General features: G+C 39.0%; 1 protein-coding gene and 1 pseudogene across 1 annotated transcript; both read left to right on the forward strand.

Annotated features, from left to right (window-relative positions):
* Positions 1–8,259: 8,259 nt before the first annotated feature.
* LOC115006980 (ovochymase-2-like) lies at positions 8,260–14,913 on the forward strand (annotated as a pseudogene).
* Positions 14,914–17,420: 2,507 nt separating this feature from the next.
* On the forward strand, positions 17,421–19,486 carry LOC115007259 (granzyme-like protein 1). Its single transcript, XM_029430045.1, has 5 exons — positions 17,421–17,579; positions 17,770–17,929; positions 18,102–18,234; positions 18,413–18,640; positions 18,746–19,486. Exons 1-5 carry the CDS (start codon positions 17,522–17,524, stop codon positions 18,896–18,898), a joined length of 732 nt encoding a protein of 243 aa, XP_029285905.1. The 5' UTR covers positions 17,421–17,521; the 3' UTR covers positions 18,899–19,486.
* The last annotated feature ends 505 nt before the right edge of the window (positions 19,487–19,991 follow it).

The raw sequence follows: 19,991 nt of genomic DNA on the forward strand, positions 1-19,991 counted from the left end.
TAAACAGCAAGTGTGACAGTGAAAAATAGCAGCTATTAAGAGTGTGACTGAACTGTTGATTTCATGCTACTCAACCACTAAATCATAAAGAAAGAAGGGGCACACAACAAAGCCTAACAAAAAACATCCAGGCATGTGGCCAGGAGAAATAATTGCAGCTCAGCAATTAAATGACTCCGGCAGTTGTAAGATTATGATGCTCAGTGTTATTGTTGTAACTTCAACCACCGGCAGTCAAAAGGAAGAAAACATAGAGCACGTTTGTGGGTGCATGGGTGGTCTTTGGGGGGGAAAATGAGCCATGTCACATTCAAACAGTACATTAAAGGACACACCAAACATGTACCCACACAGACTAATAGTGTAGGTGCACACACTGACCCCCCCCCCCCCCCCGTCCTGTCTGATCACAGCTGCCAGGAATCATAAGATAAGAAGTGCTCATCTGTTTTCTTCATTGAAGAATCTCCTTTAATGACAAACACAGACTGTCTGACTCTTCTTCCACCCCGAGGCAGGCCACTTTTAAGATACACACTCTCATTTCTCAGTTCTCATTCTCATCCTTGAACCGCCTCCTGTCTGTCCACTATGTATCCAAATACCTCTAAATACCTCTCTTTTCTTCCCCCACTGAGGGTCAAATTCCTCCGAATACCAGTGTCCTTTTCCATCAGGTGGGACCAATGTACTCAAGCTTTCCTGTGTAAAAAGGGAAGAAGGGAATTGGAAGCTTGGTCTGAATAAAAGGCAGCCACACTGCACTGCAGATATTACTGCTAACAGATCATTATTTTTTTAATTAATTTTTTTATCTTATCTTTTTTAACCACTAAAGAAATTAATGTAACACATGGTGGGAACTTTTCTAATCACACGTTTAACACACCCACTCAAATTTTGTGTCAGACAGACAGACAGACATACATACAGACAGACAGACACACAGACAGACAGACAGACAGACAGGCAGACAGACACACAGACATACATACAGACATACAGACAGACAGACAGCAGACAGACAGACAGACATACAGACATACAGACAGACAGACAGACATACAGACAGACAGACATACAGACAGACAGACATACAGACAGACACACGACAGACAGACAGACAGCACACAGACAGACAGACAGACACACAGACAGACAGACAGACAGACACACAGACAGACAGACAGACAGACAGACAGACAGACAGACAGACATACAGACAGACACACAGACACACAGACAGACAGAGAGACAGACAGACACACAGACACACAGACAGACAGACAGACACACAGACAGACATACAGACAGACAGACAGACAGACACACAGACACACAGACAGACAGAGAGACAGACAGACACCAGACACACAGACAGACAGACAGACAGACAGACAGACAGACACACAGACAGACAGACAGACACACATACACACAGACAGACACACAGAGAGACAGACAGACAGACAGACAGACAGACAGACAGACACACACGAAGCAGCCACGTAAAAACAGATGCAAAATTACGTCACCACACACACACACACACGCACACACACACACACACACACACACACACACACACACACACACACACACACACACACACACACACACACACACGTAAAAACAGATGCAAAATTACGTCTTGTGAAATTCACTTAAGCCAGCCAAAGTGGAGAAGGCAAGAAGAGTTATGGCTTAGAGGGGATGAAGCTCAGAATCAAAGAGACTACATGTCACCCCTTCTCCTCCGGGACCTGTCCTTCTCGCAGTAAAGATGACTTTTTCAATTCTCCCTATCTCAGTTCACTGCTCGTTAGATAGATAAAACAACAGATACCCTGAGTTGAACAGGCTCCATGACATATATGCATATACAATATGACATTGTCAGACTAAACTAGTTATAACTTCCACATCTGGCACTTCGATCATTTCCCTGAGCTATACCGGGGCTAACAGGAATGTCTAAATATCAGTTTACCATTCCTATCTATTACATCCGACCCCTAGTTTGTCCTCTATGAAAAGGGCTGATGTATTAGTCTTCTGTTGCTACTTACAGACCTATTTTGCACCACAGTGAAAACCTATATACATCCCCCTTTCTAAAGGTCTGTTTTTGTTTCCACACTGTTTAACTGACACGTTTTTCTTTCAGAGGCGCTCTCTGTGGTCAGAACGCTCTGACTCAGACAGACTGATGAGGAGACGCTGCACACTGTAAAGGTATTCTGTATGTGTGTATGCATATCTGTGTGCAGGCAGAGAAAGAGGGGCTGTTGTCACCCTCCACTACCTCTCTTGATTCCTGGAGGCTCTATATGCCTCAGTCAGGCTTTACATACTGTAAAGAAAAAGACCCTTTCTGTGTGTGTCGTTGATGATGAGGAAACTCTTTAGATTTAGCCGAATGTTAAAAGGGTTAGGGTTAGGGTTAGGGTTAGGGTTAGGGTTAGCATGCTAGCATGTGCAGCTAACTAGCCTATAAATACAAATGGGGGAGGACACTAGTGACCAAAGCCATCCTGATTTAATAATCACAACACCAAAGCATCTGAGACGCAGTGTGTGAAAGTATTTTGGATTCTACACCATAGATGGCGAGTTTGCAACCCAAGTGTACAACCTTGTTGGACTCAAGACACCCAGTGCAGTTTATGACCCCAAATGGGAAAATGTAAAGGCTATACTGCAGGGTAACACACTCTCTGTGACCACCGACGTATGGACAACGCCAGCCACACATGCTTGTGTCTTTTATTTTGTGAGGAAGGGAAATAAGAACTTCACTTCTTCAACTCTACATTATTATTTAGGAGCCTTGTGAGAACTTGCTCTTTACTTTAGTAATCACTAAGGGGGTTCATACTGTTTCCTAATTTTGGACAGGACCTCTTCAAAGGCCTGATGAATAGCACAACTTAAGACACAAAAGCTTTCAGCTACTGGTATCATCTTTCATGCAAAAAAGAAATGAGGCCCAACTGTTTTGTTGGGAAAGCTTCATTCTAAATGAAAAGGGGGTAGAAGAAGTAAATTCCCATCCTCTCATTATACTGGCTTAAATTTGATACATCTAAATATGAATCCCATGTCTAAAGCGGATAGACACCATATGTTTTTTGGATTGAAATAGTTCAAGCAGAACAGAAAAACACCCAGAGCTGACATAATTTATGTGGTTCCAGGCTCAGTCAAATGATTTGCCTCTTTTCTCTCTTCTTCTTGCTGGCCATGTTACTTTAGTAGAAGATGGATTTTTGGCAAGAAGTCACCTGTGGTTTTCTTATTTAATTACATATTGTAATTAACTGTCTCCCTATTTATATTGTTATTGTTTAGGTCAATATTTGGACTGGGTGCTTACAAAACCACATTGGCCAGCTGTGATTTGTGAACCAAACTGCAGAAAATTAAGGATGTGCCCCTGTTGAAGCACAAGCGGCTTAAACGTATGGCCTCATACAGCTGGAGCAAATAACCAGCTGATGTGCTGGAGACTTGCTGCTTGAGATTAACAGCACATTCTTCACAGAAAGCTGTCAAACAAGCAGAAGCAACATAAGTCAACATAAGATCACAGAGGTTGGAATCACACGATCTTATCTCCTAACGCTTCAGTCAGTACGGCAGCACTGAGGCAAAGTTTGTGTCCAGCACACATAAACACGATTGTCCTTGAAAGGATGTAAACATACAAGATTTTTCCATCTTTTGATTTTGAATAAAACTTGTGCACTGTACAGTTACATTACAGAGTGAGATGTCTGTCAGGTAAAAGCTGCACTACACACAAAAACACACTCACAGTATGTCGGGTCCAATTAAGCCCCTGGCAAAATCAGAATAACTTCTAAATTCTACATCGTTATTACAGTTTTTATGGATGTTTTCTTTGTGCAATGTCTGTCAAAGTTATTTGAACAGCACATATTCAACTTTAATAAAGTATAAACAGTCAATGCCTGACTTGGAAGAGAAAATATTTTATTGAAATGACAGGTGCACATAAGAATGCTTTCTATTCTCTCTCTGCTTGTAGACTGTCTCCAGGCATCAACAGCCAGCTATGAATATTGCTGTAGGATTACCTTTCCAGCTGTGAAAATACTGATAATGAAAGCATGAATTATTATCTATAGAGGCTTAAAATAAAAAGGTGTGTTAACAAACGTTCTGTTTGCCAGCTACTCCATTACTAGTAGGTAATATAAGAATGTAGTATTGAGTTATCAAGTCATTGTAATGAGTATTTCAGTTTGATAAAACATCGTTTTTTTCATATCTTACTAACTAGTAGATTTAACAATCTTCAAATATAGGCTCTATGAATTCTTATTCATGCATTAGCAAAACAGAAAATGCAATTTAATCTCTTCATCTTGAGAAAGTAAATGTTCCTCATTGATTGCATGACAATCTTAGTAACCAAATGCCTGCATGCCTCATTCGTTTTGTAGTTTCCTGTTCAGTGAGTAGATGACGGAAAACATCAAGATCGCAATAAAGATAGCAGTTAAATGTGGTCTATGTCAGATAATTGTGTCTCTAGCATCACATATGGAAAACTATCTAGTCGTTGGCAGATATGAGAACATATTGTAAGTGCTGTTTCGATTCTTGATGTTAGACAAATACAACTTTTCTTCTGAATCAAAATGCAGAATGAAGAATAGGGAAAGAAAATGATGAAATGAATGGGCCAGTAAACGCACTAGTTCTTACGAAACTATTAAAAGCGTTCACAAATGTCGTATTTTGCAACGTTAGAACATCCCTTCATAATTGGAGGAGCATCTGGATTTTGTACCTCAAACTCATTAATGATGATAATAATGATTAATGACTCAGTTCTGCTGTCAACAACTTGGGTTATAGTGCAATAATGAAACTGATAAAAGTACAAGATCATGCATCAGAGTTCTGTTGGCATCATATTAAGCAACTGAAGAACAGTAATGTCAATAGAGTAAATGTAGTCAACGGGTCATTTGAGGCAAAGGCCACCTGCTGGCAGCAGAAAGAAGTGCGGCTCTGGAGATACCGAGAAATGTAGAAATGAATATAATTTGGGATTAATTCATGACAAAGGAATCGTCGGTTGCTGCCGTTAATGATCATTATTCTACAATTTAAAAAAGTCGGTGGCTGAATAGAATCATTTTAAAATGGTATATTAATTGTGCTCGAGAGGCCGCTATGTGGGGAGAACCCGCTATGTGGGGAGAACCCGACACTCACAATGTCAAGTGTCCCAGTGTGGGAAATAACAATATGCATGCCCAAAGCCTTTGGCATGAAAGCGGGTGGTACACATTTGATGCCAAGTGGGACTGATTGCCTGTTGCTCTGCTGCAATTTCATTGGCTATTTGCTTAGTACTGTTGTCTCATTTGCTCAAAGTTGGCAGAAGTTAGTGTTTCTTTTAAAGCACATAGTAACTTCTGTTCACTGTGAACGATGTTGATTATGTTCTACAGGACAACTTTTTGAATTTCAAGGAAAAACTTGCGATTAAACACTGCGGTCCCAACCACACATGGGATATTGTTATAAACCAAACCGCTGGTAATAATCTTATTTAACGGGGAGTGGTTCTCCAGGGAAAAAAAAAAGCCTAACTGCAATGTTGTCAGGGAAGACACTTTTTTACTTTGTGTGTTATTCAGAGGAGATGGTACTTGGCGAGAACAGGCTTTCAGGATCTCAAGCATTTTCTGAGGATTACCAAATATGAACGCAGCAGGACAACTCAGATCAAACAGAGCTACCCAAATTGACAGCGTATACAAACGGGGTGTATGCTCATAGAGGTATATGCTCAGTTGGATTATCACAAGTTATAAACTATGTGGGAAATTGCAAAATTGTGTAATTTTCTGGTTGTGCATTTTTCTAAAGTAATCGTTGCTCTACCATCTTGTGAGGTTTAGCTCAAATAAGGCCATTTGGGAAGGCCGTCTTACTTTTGTGTGGGAACAGTCTTATTTCTCCTGACAGTAAGGTAAGGTCAGATCTGTCCCGTCCTTTCTGGTGGACAGCGCTGGTCAACCACACGATCAGTAAGCCCTTCATCCTGCAGTGAGAAAGAACATATAAGCAATGCATGCTTATTGCAAATACTCACACACGTATACATACGACTAAACATTGAAATCACTGTTTCCTCACAAGTTGTTATAGTTAGTGTTGTTTGAATTGGGATGTCATATTGCTTCAATGGAGACAAGTGGTGGTCCATAAACATGATGGAACCACCTGAAAAGAACCTTTGAGCATCTAGTTGTGTGATTCTCTGACTATATGTGTGTACAAAAGATCATTTGTAAGACCAGCACAGACATGAGTCAGCTGATATCAGGATAATTGTTGAACAGTGTCACTTCAGCAGGGCCTTCGGGCCATAAACCCCTGTTACCATATGTGATTTCGATAAACCCACGGCTTGATCCAGCATCACTGTTCTAGGAATGTCTGTTTCTCTGTCTGTTGGCTTTTATTGTTGTCATCTTCCTTTCTTCTTAATAAACATGTAATTTGTATTGTGATTTATGGTGTTTCATGGCTGTTAATACATTTCCTCTTTCCTTGTTGCCGTGTCCAATGGCTAAACCAGCCAGCCCTCTCAGCCCCGTGGTCCCCATAAAAGTGACGGGCTGACCGTAAAGGCCCTGTTCTACCAAGCAAGTTCCTCTCTGCATCGCCGCCTGTAATTCCCATTACTGCCCTGGACTCCAGGAGCCTCGAAAAAACCTGTTCACTCTTTTCTCCTCTCATCCTCTCCCACCTCCTCTTTTTCCCCTCTTCTTCAACACATGAAAACTATTGTGCATCATTCAAAACAATTACAATAAAGTGTGTGACATAGACATAAGAGAGACATACTTGAGTCTAGACTGAGGAAGTGAGCTAACAGACATATCTGTACTCTGTGGTCAGTAGGCTACATACTTTGGCTTCACTACACTGTGAAAAAAGAGGAATGGGTTATAACCACCACTATGTTAAGTGTTGCAAATCTCTTCATATCTTTTCTTTACAGAGCTTCATTTACATTTAATCCACAGTCATTGTTCTGAGCTAATATCCAGCTTTCCTTTTCATCTCTCATTGGTTACAAAAATACAGCAGTCAGGTCCTCACAAGTGTATTTTCCTTGATTTTTGCCAAACTGAAACAAATACGTCTGCAGAGCCCACAAGCTACACATTATAAATTTGATTTACGTTTCTAATAAAGAAATTGTTATAGTGGCTCCTTGCTTAAAAGAAAAAGACTGAAATATTATTTTACAGGTTTAATGCTGCTTTATAAAATCTCCTCTCACAGAAACCTAAAGACTTCTTCATTACTCTGCTAGCTCAGGGTCACATTTCACTTTAAGTTCCACAAACTTCACTTTCAAACAAATCCTATTTTTATACACTGTTTCATGATGTGATAACATCAGAATAATGTTACCTTTGGGGCTGTGTGGGAGACATAGAGGCTCCTCTGAGAAAGCCACGACTTTGAACATGAAATGCCAATAGAGCTCTTCAAGGCTGTGAAAGTGACCACAAAGGCATCACTGGATATATTATGACCAATTATATCACAGTTCATTCCACTGGTCTGAAATTTGATCCAGTTTGCACCATTTAACTCAATTACAAATCAACCTGCGGTGATGAACATGAGGCGGCTTTTCATGTGATGTGAAATTATTGAAATTCATTTTTTAGATAGATACTTCTGAAAGAAAGAGGTTTTATTGAAAAGCATTACTTACCTAGTACAAATAAATAAAAGTTATACCCAGTGCTTCTATTTTCATCTCAACTCAAATGTTACATTTGTAGTGTCGAAATGTAACTTGTCATGATCTGGAGGCGAGATGAATGCGATTCAAAGCCACATCATTTGCTGATGCAAAGTACACAAACACTCCCTTTTCCCCCCCCAACACAAGGAAGCATTTAGTTTTCAGATGTGTGAATTTCTTTCTATTGTCGGAGCATCATTATTGTGAATAGCAGTTTTGTACTGGCTCCAAAAAACCTGCCATAAACTCATGTTGCCATTCATCATCTAAAAATCAGCACATATATAATGTTACTCAGTAGCTATATAAGGACTTTAGACTTGTACTTTTAAAATCTATGGTGTCATGCCCTGCACCTCAAGCCTTCTCATACATGTGGTTCAAAGCCACATCATTTGCTTATGAAAAGTACACAAACACTTCCTTTCCCCCCCCAACAGAAGGAAGCATTTAAAGACTGAAATTGTCAGAGATGTGAGCTACTGCTTTTCAGTAGCTCAGCTGAACTGTGATGCCACCATGTCTACCCACTGTGAACTGCTCATACTGGTACTTGCGCTGACTCTTCATGGTCAAGGTAAGTTTAGTACATTTTCATCCATAGTTGTTATATATATATACACACACATACATATATATATATATATATATATGTATGTGTGTGTGCAAAAAAAAGAATTCCTCAGTTCATACAGGCAAAATCATTGGAGGTCACGAGGCTGATGCCCATAGCAGGCCATACATGGTGCTTTTGGAGGGGCACATGGAGAGTGGTAAAATAAAACACTGTGGTGGCTTCCTTCTGAGTGACGATTTTGTGATGACTGCAGCCCACTGCCAAGCCAGGTCAGTTTACACACTTTATCTTTTACCTACCTGCTAAGATGTATCCTAACAATAACCTAGATTAATGCATTGAGACTTCAATTCACAAAATACCAACAAATTCCTACCTCTTAATATTTCTATTATGTGAATAAAATGCTTTCAGATATAAAGAAATATCGTTTTATTCTTAGATAATGTTTTGCATTTAATTTTGTCATTTCAGCTCCTACACTGTCAAACTAGGAGTTCACAATATCAAAAAAGATGAGATAATACAGAACATAAAGGTGGATCGATCATTTCCACACAAAGACTACGATGAACGAATCACATTAATGATATAATGCTTCTTAAGGTAAGAAAAGTATTGCCTTTAAAAGTAGAAGCTTTATTCTATTTTAGTCATTTCCAATGTTTGTTTCTCATGTTGTTATTTGAAAATGTCCTTTTAAATGTATTAATCAATATGAGGGTTGAAGTACAGTTTGCATGATCATCACTGAACAATAGTTAATCAGGAAATGTATTATACAGGCAAACGTGAGCACTGGAATTGATATTTCAGCTTCATTATGTGTATATGTGTCTGTCCCTGTTCCTTAAGTTGAGCTCCAAGGCAAAATTAAACAACAATGTGGGAACCATTGCTCTCGCAAGCCAAAGTGATGGCTCTCTGCCAACATCATGTCAAGTCTCCGGCTGGGGATACACAGACAGGACCACAAATGTCATATCTTCGGTACTTAAGGAAGCCAATGTAACACTGATTGACAATCAGTGGTGTGTTGACAACAACATGTACTGCTGTAAGGCAGAGACTGGACCATGGAAGGTATGTTTGTAACATCACATGGACAAACAAACGTTGGTCAACAATTATGAACAATTTGGTGTTGAAACAATGTCTGCATACTGTGCATGTACTTCCAGGGAGACTCTGGTGGTCCACTGATCTGCGAAGATGGAAAGGCATACGGGGTGGTGTCCTCCTTTGAACAGTTCCCGGATAATCTCTATTACTTCACTAAGATTCCTGACCAGAGAAGCTGGATCGATTTGACCATGACAACTGCTTGAAAAAGTTCTGATGCATTTGGAACTTAATTGATCAAATCACAAAATTGCAGTTTACTGCTTGTATAAGATTGGATAATTGTGACACTAATATCACAACTTATTCCATAGCAATGAGACTGTCGGACTGGACTTGCTTGCTTTACACAGATTTAATAAAATGTGCTTCACTTTGATGTTTTCTAATAATAAATGAACAGTTTGTGTGGCAAGTTGAGTAAAATCAATAACAATATGTGAATGTGATTTGGTACATTTAAGTGATATATTTTGGCTTTTATTATGATATAGCTGTTTTGTTTTAGCCGGGGGCTACACATTTTACAACTAAAAAATCTGTTATATTATTCTTTGGAAATTAAAATTAAACTAAGCACATGCAGATTTTTTTCAGGGATAAACTTTAACAAGTCAACCATGTCACACAAATTAAGTATGGCTTAACATCTGAAAAATAAGTGTACACTCAATGCTGTTGAATAAATGTTTGTTGATTGGTATTACATACAGTATGTCATCCTGCTCTTTAATACATTATATACCATAAATGCATCATCAAATGAGAACACAGGATCTTCTAAGTTTGTTTTGTACCATCTTTTAAAACAATAAACTGTTTCTCTCACCATGTTCTCTCAGTACCTCTGTACACTTCTATGTTTGAGCGTAACAACACAACACTGTCCCCTTGTGAACAAAGTGCATTGGTGCAGCCAGACGAAGGACACTAGGTTCTGAAACTCTCTCCTTCTAAACCTAATCAGGTCTCTGCCTGTTGTTTAACAGATCCTGTAATTGCATTTGTAGCTATATCTGACAGAGAGGTACAAATTAAAGAGTGCTATTACCACTCAAAATGTAGCTAAAGCATGCTTAAACCATTCAAATCTAAATAACAAGTCATGTATACAATAAGATGTAAGAACAGAATAAACCTACTGTCAGTGATTAGTGAGGTTTGTCATCCGTACCAGTTTACATTAAAATGACACTCAAAAGAAAGAAGGAATTCAACAGAGTGGTGCAGATCAGACGATACAGGAGGGTGTTGCCAGGATAACAGAGGTCTACCAAGCCATGCTAATACGGTATCATATGGAGGAGAGATTGGGGAAATAGAACAGATTCACCTGCTTTTGAAAGAAAATCACCATACCTATCATCCTTGTGGATCAGTTGTAATCATTCTAATTCAGTGGTAAGTTCAGACCTGTTGCAGACACCATCACAATTACAGGTGTTTTAGAACCTGCCTACCTACGAACGAATGTTGAAGCCACTCTGCAAGTGCCTTAAACTTATTGAGGCTTTGAGCCACTGCTCTTTTTTAACACGATAACTGTATTATCATATACCGGCAACACCAACAAACTTCAATTTACTACAAGCCAACAGATACACAATAAATGTAGGGCTTTCGCTGGCCCCTAAATATACAGGCTGGTTGATTATCAGCAGTATAAGAGTATGATTATTAGTTATTTCACTTCAATTCAGCAGCAATATCACTGGTCTTGCCACAAACTGTGAAAGAAAAACAATGGCTGGTCAATCAGATGCAACAAACCTGCTAAATGCACCATGAATATCATTATATATTTTCTAAAAATGACAAGAGCATCAGAGTCACAGTGTACCAAGTCTTTTAACATGTCTGTGAGTCTAATATAGGGAGGCCATGAGGTCCAGTGATGGTCAAAATCAATACTTCTATAAAATAAGAAGCTGAAGGGGATGGGATCCAGTGATTCTGGCTCCTAAACATGTACCATAGGTAAAAAATAAAAAATAAAAAATAAAGATTGAGAGATAAGCAGCAATTAATATTCTAATGGGTCACAACTCAGGCAGAGGATGTGGTTATAAGATATTTATCTATACTTCTTGTAAATTAGAAACAAGATGACTTATGTGTGAGCAGAGTTGGGCCAATGCCAAAAAGACTTGCGTAGACGGTGTAAAGCAGGGGTCACTAGCAGGCGGACCGCGGGCCCAGACGCAGCTTCACTCCGCTGTGTTTCGCAAAGGGCGGGGCTTTGCACCCGACACACACACACACACAAACACATGCGCACACACACCTACTTCTGATCAGGCATAATTATCACCATTGTGTCCACACCATTAACTTCACCACCTTCGATAAAGCGCAGGCTTGATCCGCTTTATCATAAACTAGCAGTGTTATTTGTGGTTGTGCTAGTGAGCTATATTCCAAAAGCACATTTAAATTGTAAAAGATATAAACCAATTTAAATCTCAAATCAAATTCTGCTCAATATTTAATCCGCACTGTTTCATCGTAGCAGCACAGAGGAGAGAGCCGGCCCGTTTCATTCACCCTGTGACTCTGCAGACTGCAGTAGTGTTGGCATAGTAGACTCCCTGAAGTGTCTGTACTACAGTTCATCCAGTGATTTCAGGATACTATCTGAATTTCACGTTCATCATATACATAACTGTGAGGCTTAATATGAGATGATTTTATTACAGGGCTGAGGTGCAGCAGCCTTGAAATAGTGTATGTGAATTTACCATGAGGTCCGTTCTTCCAAATCTGTTCTGCAGTAAATCAATTGCTGAATCATAATTGGTATCTTTTGAAGTGAGTGCTACGCATTTAGATGTGTGAATTTCTTTCTATTGTCGGAGCATCATTATTGTGAATAGCAGTTTTGCACTGGCTCCAAAAAACCTGCCATAAACTCATGTTGCCATTCATCATCTAGAAATCAGCACATATATAATGTTACTCAGTAGCTATATATCTAGCTCTTGAAATTGTACTAACTGTTCCACTATTGTTTCACAATTCAGGATTAATTTGGTTGATACAGAAATGATTTATATATAGCTCAGCGATCACATTCCACAAGTCATATTTCTATGCACCCCCTTGCATGATTAAAATAATGTTTCATTTGGGGCTCTACGTGTTGCCACAGATATATCAGTATAATGCAAAATATAGTATTGTGTATGTCAACCACATGCACAATACTGTTAGTACTTAATTTTCTAAGGACTTTAGACTTGTACTTTTAAAATCTATGGTGTCATGCCCTGCACCTCAAGCCTCCTCATACATGTGGTTCAAAGCCACATCATTTGCTTATGAAAGGTACACAAACACTTCCTTTCCCCCCCCCAACACAAGGAAGCATTTAAAGACTGAAATTGTCAGAGATGTGAGCCACTGCTTTTCAGTAGCTCAGCTGAACTGTGATGCCACCATGTCTACCCACTGTGAACTGCTCATACTGGTACTTGCGCTGACTCTTCATGGTCAAGGTAAGTTTAGTTTTTATGGCATTATATACTATATTGTTTAGAGCTGTATCTTAGCAAGCAGGTTCAACCAAATCACATGAGGAACTACATTCCACTGTCAGTACTGCTAGACATACAGTGCTAGAGGATAGATCGACGTATTTAATCAGTTGGTCAGTTTAGATTTGGTCACAAACGCACTTCTTTTTAGTTCATACAGGGAGAATCTTTGGAGGTCACGAGGCTGATGCCCATAGCAGGCCATATATGGTGCTTTTGGAGATGCACATGCAGGATGGTGAAATAGAAAACTGTGGTGGCTTCCTTCTAAGTGACGATTTTGTGTTGACTGCAGCCCACTGCCAAGCCAGGTCAGTTTACACACTGTATATTTTACCTACTGGGAATTATGGGGCCCCTGATAAGAGCTTCATGAATTGTGACATAAATTCAATAATTGTCATATTTTAATTTTATGAATAGGATGTTCTGATGGAAAAGAACGTACTGCCAGATAACTGTTCTGGACTTTTCTCATTTCAGCTCTTACAAAGTCTCACTAGGAGTTCACAGAGTCCGTAACATGAAAAATGGACAGCATGTATCTGTGGAACAATCATATCCACATAAAAACTACAATGCAAGTCATTACAGATATGACATCATGCTTCTTAAGGTGAAAGAAAAAAGAATTGTATTGCATGTGAAATCCTTGTACTTAACAGCAGAAATGTGTGATTACCAATTTGTGTTTCTCATTAAATGTCATATTGAACGCATTAATCAAGAGGAGCATTAACATACTTGATGTTTATGTTTCTTAATATACTTTTTCTCTCTCCCTGTTCCTTAAGTTGAGCTCCAAGGCAAAATTAAACAACAATGTGGGAACCATTGCTCTCGCAAGCCAAAGTGATGGCTCTCTGCCAACATCATGTCAAGTCTCCGGCTGGGGAAGAGCTGACAGGACCACCACTTATATGTCTCCGGTACTTAGAGAAGCCAATGTAACACTGATTGACGATCAGCTGTGTGTTGAGAACAACATGTACTGCTCCAAGGGAGAGACTGGACCGGGTCAGGTATGTATGTTTGTAACATCACATGGACAAACAAACGTTGGTCAACAATTATAATTTATAATTTGGTGTTGAAACAATGTCTGCATACTGTGCATGTACTTCCAGGGAGACTCTGGTGGTCCACTGATCTGCGAAGATGGAAAGGCATACGGGGTGGTGTCCTTCTGCTTCAAATACACCTCAGATGGCCCAAAGATACATGGTTATACTAAGATTCCTGACTACAGAAGCTGGATTGATTCGATTATGGAAATCTGAGACGTGTAACTATTGATAGATCAAATCATAACATTTGAATGTATTGTTTGTAAAACATTGGAGAGCTGATAATTGAGATATTAATATCACAACTTTTTTGGTCAGACCAAAGTCTGGACTTGCTTTACACAGATTTAATGAAAATGTGCATTTTCAAATTATACAAATTATTTTATTATTTAGCAAATTGAGTCAAAAGACAGAAAATGATATATGAATGTGATTTGGGTCTTTTAAGTCAAATGTTTTGTCTTCTTCTCCTGCTGCTGGGGAACTTGACAACTACATTTTTTGTGAATACACTTGTAATTATTCTAAGCAAATTTAAACTAGGCACACAAAGGCTTTCTCAATGCTACACTTTAACAAGCCAACCATGGCACACAAATAATTAAGTATGGCTTAACATCTGAAAAATAAGTGTACACTCAATGCTGTTGAATAAATGTTTGTTGATTGGTATTACATACAGTATGTCATCCTGCTCTTTAATACATTATATACCATAAATGCATCATCAAATGAGAACACAGGATCTTCTAAGTTTGTTTTGTACCATCTTTTAAAACAATAAACTGTTTCTCTCACCATGTTCTCTCAGTACCTCTGTACACTTCTATGTTTGAGCGTAACAACACAACACTGTCCCCTTGTGAACAAAGTGCATTGGTGCAGCCAGACGAAGGACACTAGGTTCTGAAACTCTCTCCTTCTAAACCTAATCAGGTCTCTGCCTGTTGTTTAACAGATCCTGTAATTGCATTTGTAGCTATATCTGACAGAGAGGTACAAATTAAAGAGTGCTATTACCACTCAAAATGTAGCTAAAGCATGCTTAAACCATTCAAATCTAAATAACAAGTCATGTATACAATAAGATGTAAGAACAGAATAAACCTACTGTCAGTGATTAGTGAGGTTTGTCATCCGTACCAGTTTACATTAAAATGACACTCAAAAGAAAGAAGGAATTCAACAGAGTGGTGCAGATCAGACGATACAGGAGGGTGTTGCCAGGATAACAGAGGTCTACCAAGCCATGCTAATACGGTATCATATGGAGGAGAGATTGGGGAAATAGAACAGATTCACCTGCTTTTGAAAGAAAATCACCATACCTATCATCCTTGTGGATCAGTTGTAATCATTCCTAATTCAGTGGTAAGTTCAGACCTGTTGCAGACACCATCACAATTACAGGTGTTTTAGAACCTGCCTACCTACGAACGAATGTTGAAGCCACTCTGCAAGTGCCTTAAACTTATTGAGGCTTTGAGCCCACTTCTCTTTTTTAACACGATAACTGTATTATCATATACCGGCAACACCAACAAACTTCAATTTACTACAAGCCAACAGATACACAATAAATGTAGGGCTTTCGCTGGCCCCTAAATATACAGGCTGGTTGATTATCAGCAGTATAAGAGTATGATTATTAGTTATTTCACTTCAATTCAGCAGCAATATCACTGGTCTTGCCACAAACTGTGAAAGAAAAACAATGGCTGGTCAATCAGATGCAACAAACCTGCTAAATGCACCATGAATATCATTATATATTTTCTAAAAATGACAAGAGCATCAGAGTCACAGTGTACCAAGTCTTTTAACATGTCTGTGAGTCTAATATAGGGAGGCCATGAGGTCCAGTGATGGTCAAAATCAATACTTCTATAAAATAAGAAGCTGAAGGGGATGGGATCCAGTGATTCTGGCTCCTAAACATGTACCATAGGTAAAAAATAAAAAATAAAAAATAAAGATTGAGAGATAAGCAGCAATTAATATTCTAATGGGTCACAACTCAGGCAGAGGATGTGGTTATAAGATATTTATCTATACTTCTTGTAAATTAGAAACAAGATGACTTATGTGTGAGCAGAGTTGGGCCAATGCCAAAAAGACTTGCGTAGACGGTGTAAAGCAGGGGTCACTAGCAGGCGGACCGCGGGCCCAGACGCAGCTTCACTCCGCTGTGTTTCGCAAAGGGCGGGGCTTTGCACCCGACACACACACACACACAAACACATGCGCACACACACCTACTTCTGATCAGGCATAATTATCACCATTGTGTCCACACCATTAACTTCACCACCTTCGATAAAGCGCAGGCTTGATCCGCTTTATCATAAACTAGCAGTGTTATTTGTGGTTGTGCTAGTGAGCTATATTCCAAAAGCACATTTAAATTGTAAAAGATATAAACCAATTTAAATCTCAAATCAAATTCTGCTCAATATTTAATCCGCACTGTTTCATCGTAGCAGCACAGAGGAGAGAGCCGGCCCGTTTCATTCACCCTGTGACTCTGCAGACTGCAGTAGTGTTGGCATAGTAGACTCCCTGAAGTGTCTGTACTACAGTTCATCCAGTGATTTCAGGATACTATCTGAATTTCACGTTCATCATATACATAACTGTGAGGCTTAATATGAGATGATTTTATTACAGGGCTGAGGTGCAGCAGCCTTGAAATAGTGTATGTGAATTTACCATGAGGTCCGTTCTTCCAAATCTGTTCTGCAGTAAATCAATTGCTGAATCATAATTGGTATCTTTTGAAGTGAGTGCTACGCATTTAGATGTGTGAATTTCTTTCTATTGTCGGAGCATCATTATTGTGAATAGCAGTTTTGCACTGGCTCCAAAAAACCTGCCATAAACTCATGTTGCCATTCATCATCTAGAAATCAGCACATATATAATGTTACTCAGTAGCTATATATCTAGCTCTTGAAATTGTACTAACTGTTCCACTATTGTTTCACAATTCAGGATTAATTTGGTTGATACAGAAATTATTTATATATAGCTCAGCGATCACATTCCACAAGTCATATTTCTATGCACCCCCTTGCAGGATTAAAATAATGTTTCATTTGGGGCTCTACGTGTTGCCACAGATATATCAGTATAATGCAAAATATAGTATTGTGTATGTCAACCACATGCACAATACTGTTAGTACTTAATTTTCTAAGGACTTTAGACTTGTACTTTTAAAATCTATCGTGTCATGCCCTGCACCTCAAGCCTCCTCATACATGTGGTTCAAAGCCACATCATTTGCTTATGAAAGGTACACAAACACTTCCTTTCCCCCCCCAACACAAGGAAGCATTTAAAGACTGAAATTGTCAGAGATGTGAGCCACTGCTTTTCAGTAGCTCAGCTGAACTGTGATGCCACCATGTCTACCCACTGTGAACTGCTCATACTGGTACTTGCGCTGACTCTTCATGGTCAAGGTAAGTTTAGTTTTTATGGCATTATATACTATATTGTTTAGAGCTGTATCTTAGCAAGCAGGTTCAACCAAATCACATGAGGAACTACATTCCACTGTCAGTACTGCTAGACATACAGTGCTAGAGGATAGATCGACGTATTTAATCAGTTGGTCAGTTTAGATTTGGTCACAAACGCACTTCTTTTTAGTTCATACAGGGAGAATCTTTGGAGGTCACGAGGCTGATGCCCATAGCAGGCCATATATGGTGCTTTTGGAGATGCACATGCAGGATGGTGAAATAGAAAACTGTGGTGGCTTCCTTCTAAGTGACGATTTTGTGTTGACTGCAGCCCACTGCCAAGCCAGGTCAGTTTACACACTGTATATTTTACCTACTGGGAATTATGGGGCCCCTGATAAGAGCTTCATGAATTGTGACATAAATTCAATAATTGTCATATTTTAATTTTATGAATAGGATGTTCTGATGGAAAAGAACGTACTGCCAGATAACTGTTCTGGACTTTTCTCATTTCAGCTCTTACAAAGTCTCACTAGGAGTTCACAGAGTCCGTAACATGAAAAATGGACAGCATGTATCTGTGGAACAATCATATCCACATAAAAACTACAATGCAAGTCATTACAGATATGACATCATGCTTCTTAAGGTGAAAGAAAAAAGAATTGTATTGCATGTGAAATCCTTGTACTTAACAGCAGAAATGTGTGATTACCAATTTGTGTTTCTCATTAAATGTCATATTGAACGCATTAATCAAGAGGAGCATTAACATACTTGATGTTTATGTTTCTTAATATACTTTTTCTCTCTCCCTGTTCCTTAAGTTGAGCTCCAAGGCAAAATTAAACAACAATGTGGGAACCATTGCTCTCGCAAGCCAAAGTGATGGCTCTCTGCCAACATCATGTCAAGTCTCCGGCTGGGGAAGAGCTGACAGGACCACCACTTATATGTCTCCGGTACTTAGAGAAGCCAATGTAACACTGATTGACGATCAGCTGTGTGTTGAGAACAACATGTACTGCTCCAAGGGAGAGACTGGACCGGGTCAGGTATGTATGTTTGTAACATCACATGGACAAACAAACGTTGGTCAACAATTATAATTTATAATTTGGTGTTGAAACAATGTCTGCATACTGTGCATGTACTTCCAGGGAGACTCTGGTGGTCCACTGATCTGCGAAGATGGAAAGGCATACGGGGTGGTGTCCTTCTACTTCAAATACACCTCAGATGGCCCAAAGATACATGGTTATACTAAGATTCCTGACTACAGAAGCTGGATTGATTCGATTATGGAAATCTGAGACGTGTAACTATTGATAGATCAAATCATAACATTTGAATGTATTGTTTGTAAAACATTGGAGAGCTGATAATTGAGATATTAATATCACAACTTTTTTGGTCAGACCAAAGTCTGGACTTGCTTTACACAGATTTAATGAAAATGTGCATTTTCAAATTATACAAATTATTTTATTATTTAGCAAATTGAGTCAAAAGACAGAAAATGATATATGAATGTGATTTGGGTCTTTTAAGTCAAATGTTTTGTCTTCTTCTCCTGCTGCTGGGGAACTTGACAACTACATTTTTTGTGAATACACTTGTAATTATTCTAAGCAAATTTAAACTAGGCACACAAAGGCTTTCTCAATGCTACACTTTAACAAGCCAACCATGGCACACAAATAATTAAGTATGGCTTAACATCTGAAAAATAAGTGTACACTCAATGCTGTTGAATAAATGTTTGTTGATTGGTATTACATACAGTATGTCATCCTGCTCTTTAATACATTATATACCATAAATGCATCATCAAATGAGAACACAGGATCTTCTAAGTTTGTTTTGTACCATCTTTTAAAACAATAAACTGTTTCTCTCACCATGTTCTCTCAGTACCTCTGTACACTTCTATGTTTGAGCGTAACAACACAACACTGTCCCCTTGTGAACAAAGTGCATTGGTGCAGCCAGACGAAGGACACTAGGTTCTGAAACTCTCTCCTTCTAAACCTAATCAGGTCTCTGCCTGTTGTTTAACAGATCCTGTAATTGCATTTGTAGCTATATCTGACAGAGAGGTACAAATTAAAGAGTGCTATTACCACTCAAAATGTAGCTAAAGCATGCTTAAACCATTCAAATCTAAATAACAAGTCATGTATACAATAAGATGTAAGAACAGAATAAACCTACTGTCAGTGATTAGTGAGGTTTGTCATCCGTACCAGTATACATTAAAATGACACTCAAAAGAAAGAAGGAATTCAACAGAGTGGTGCAGATCAGACGATACAGGAGGGTGTTGCCAGGATAACAGAGGTCTACCAAACCATGCTAATACGGTATCATATGGAGGAGAGATTGGGGAAATAGAACAGATTCACC

The sequence above is a fragment of the Cottoperca gobio genome, chromosome 4 (assembly GCF_900634415.1).
Source record: "Cottoperca gobio chromosome 4, fCotGob3.1, whole genome shotgun sequence".
NCBI classification, from domain to species: domain Eukaryota; kingdom Metazoa; phylum Chordata; class Actinopteri; order Perciformes; family Bovichtidae; genus Cottoperca; species Cottoperca gobio.

Coding starts and splice junctions, on each gene's coding strand:
- LOC115007259 (XM_029430045.1), top strand. CDS start 17,522: ATGTCTACCCACTGTGAACTGCTCATACTGGTACTTGCGCTGACTCTT. Junction 17,580..17,769: donor GCTGACTCTTCATGGTCAAG/GTAAGTTTAGTT, acceptor ACTTCTTTTTAG/TTCATACAGGGAGAATCTTT. Junction 18,235..18,412: donor ATGACATCATGCTTCTTAAG/GTGAAAGAAAAA, acceptor CTGTTCCTTAAG/TTGAGCTCCAAGGCAAAATT.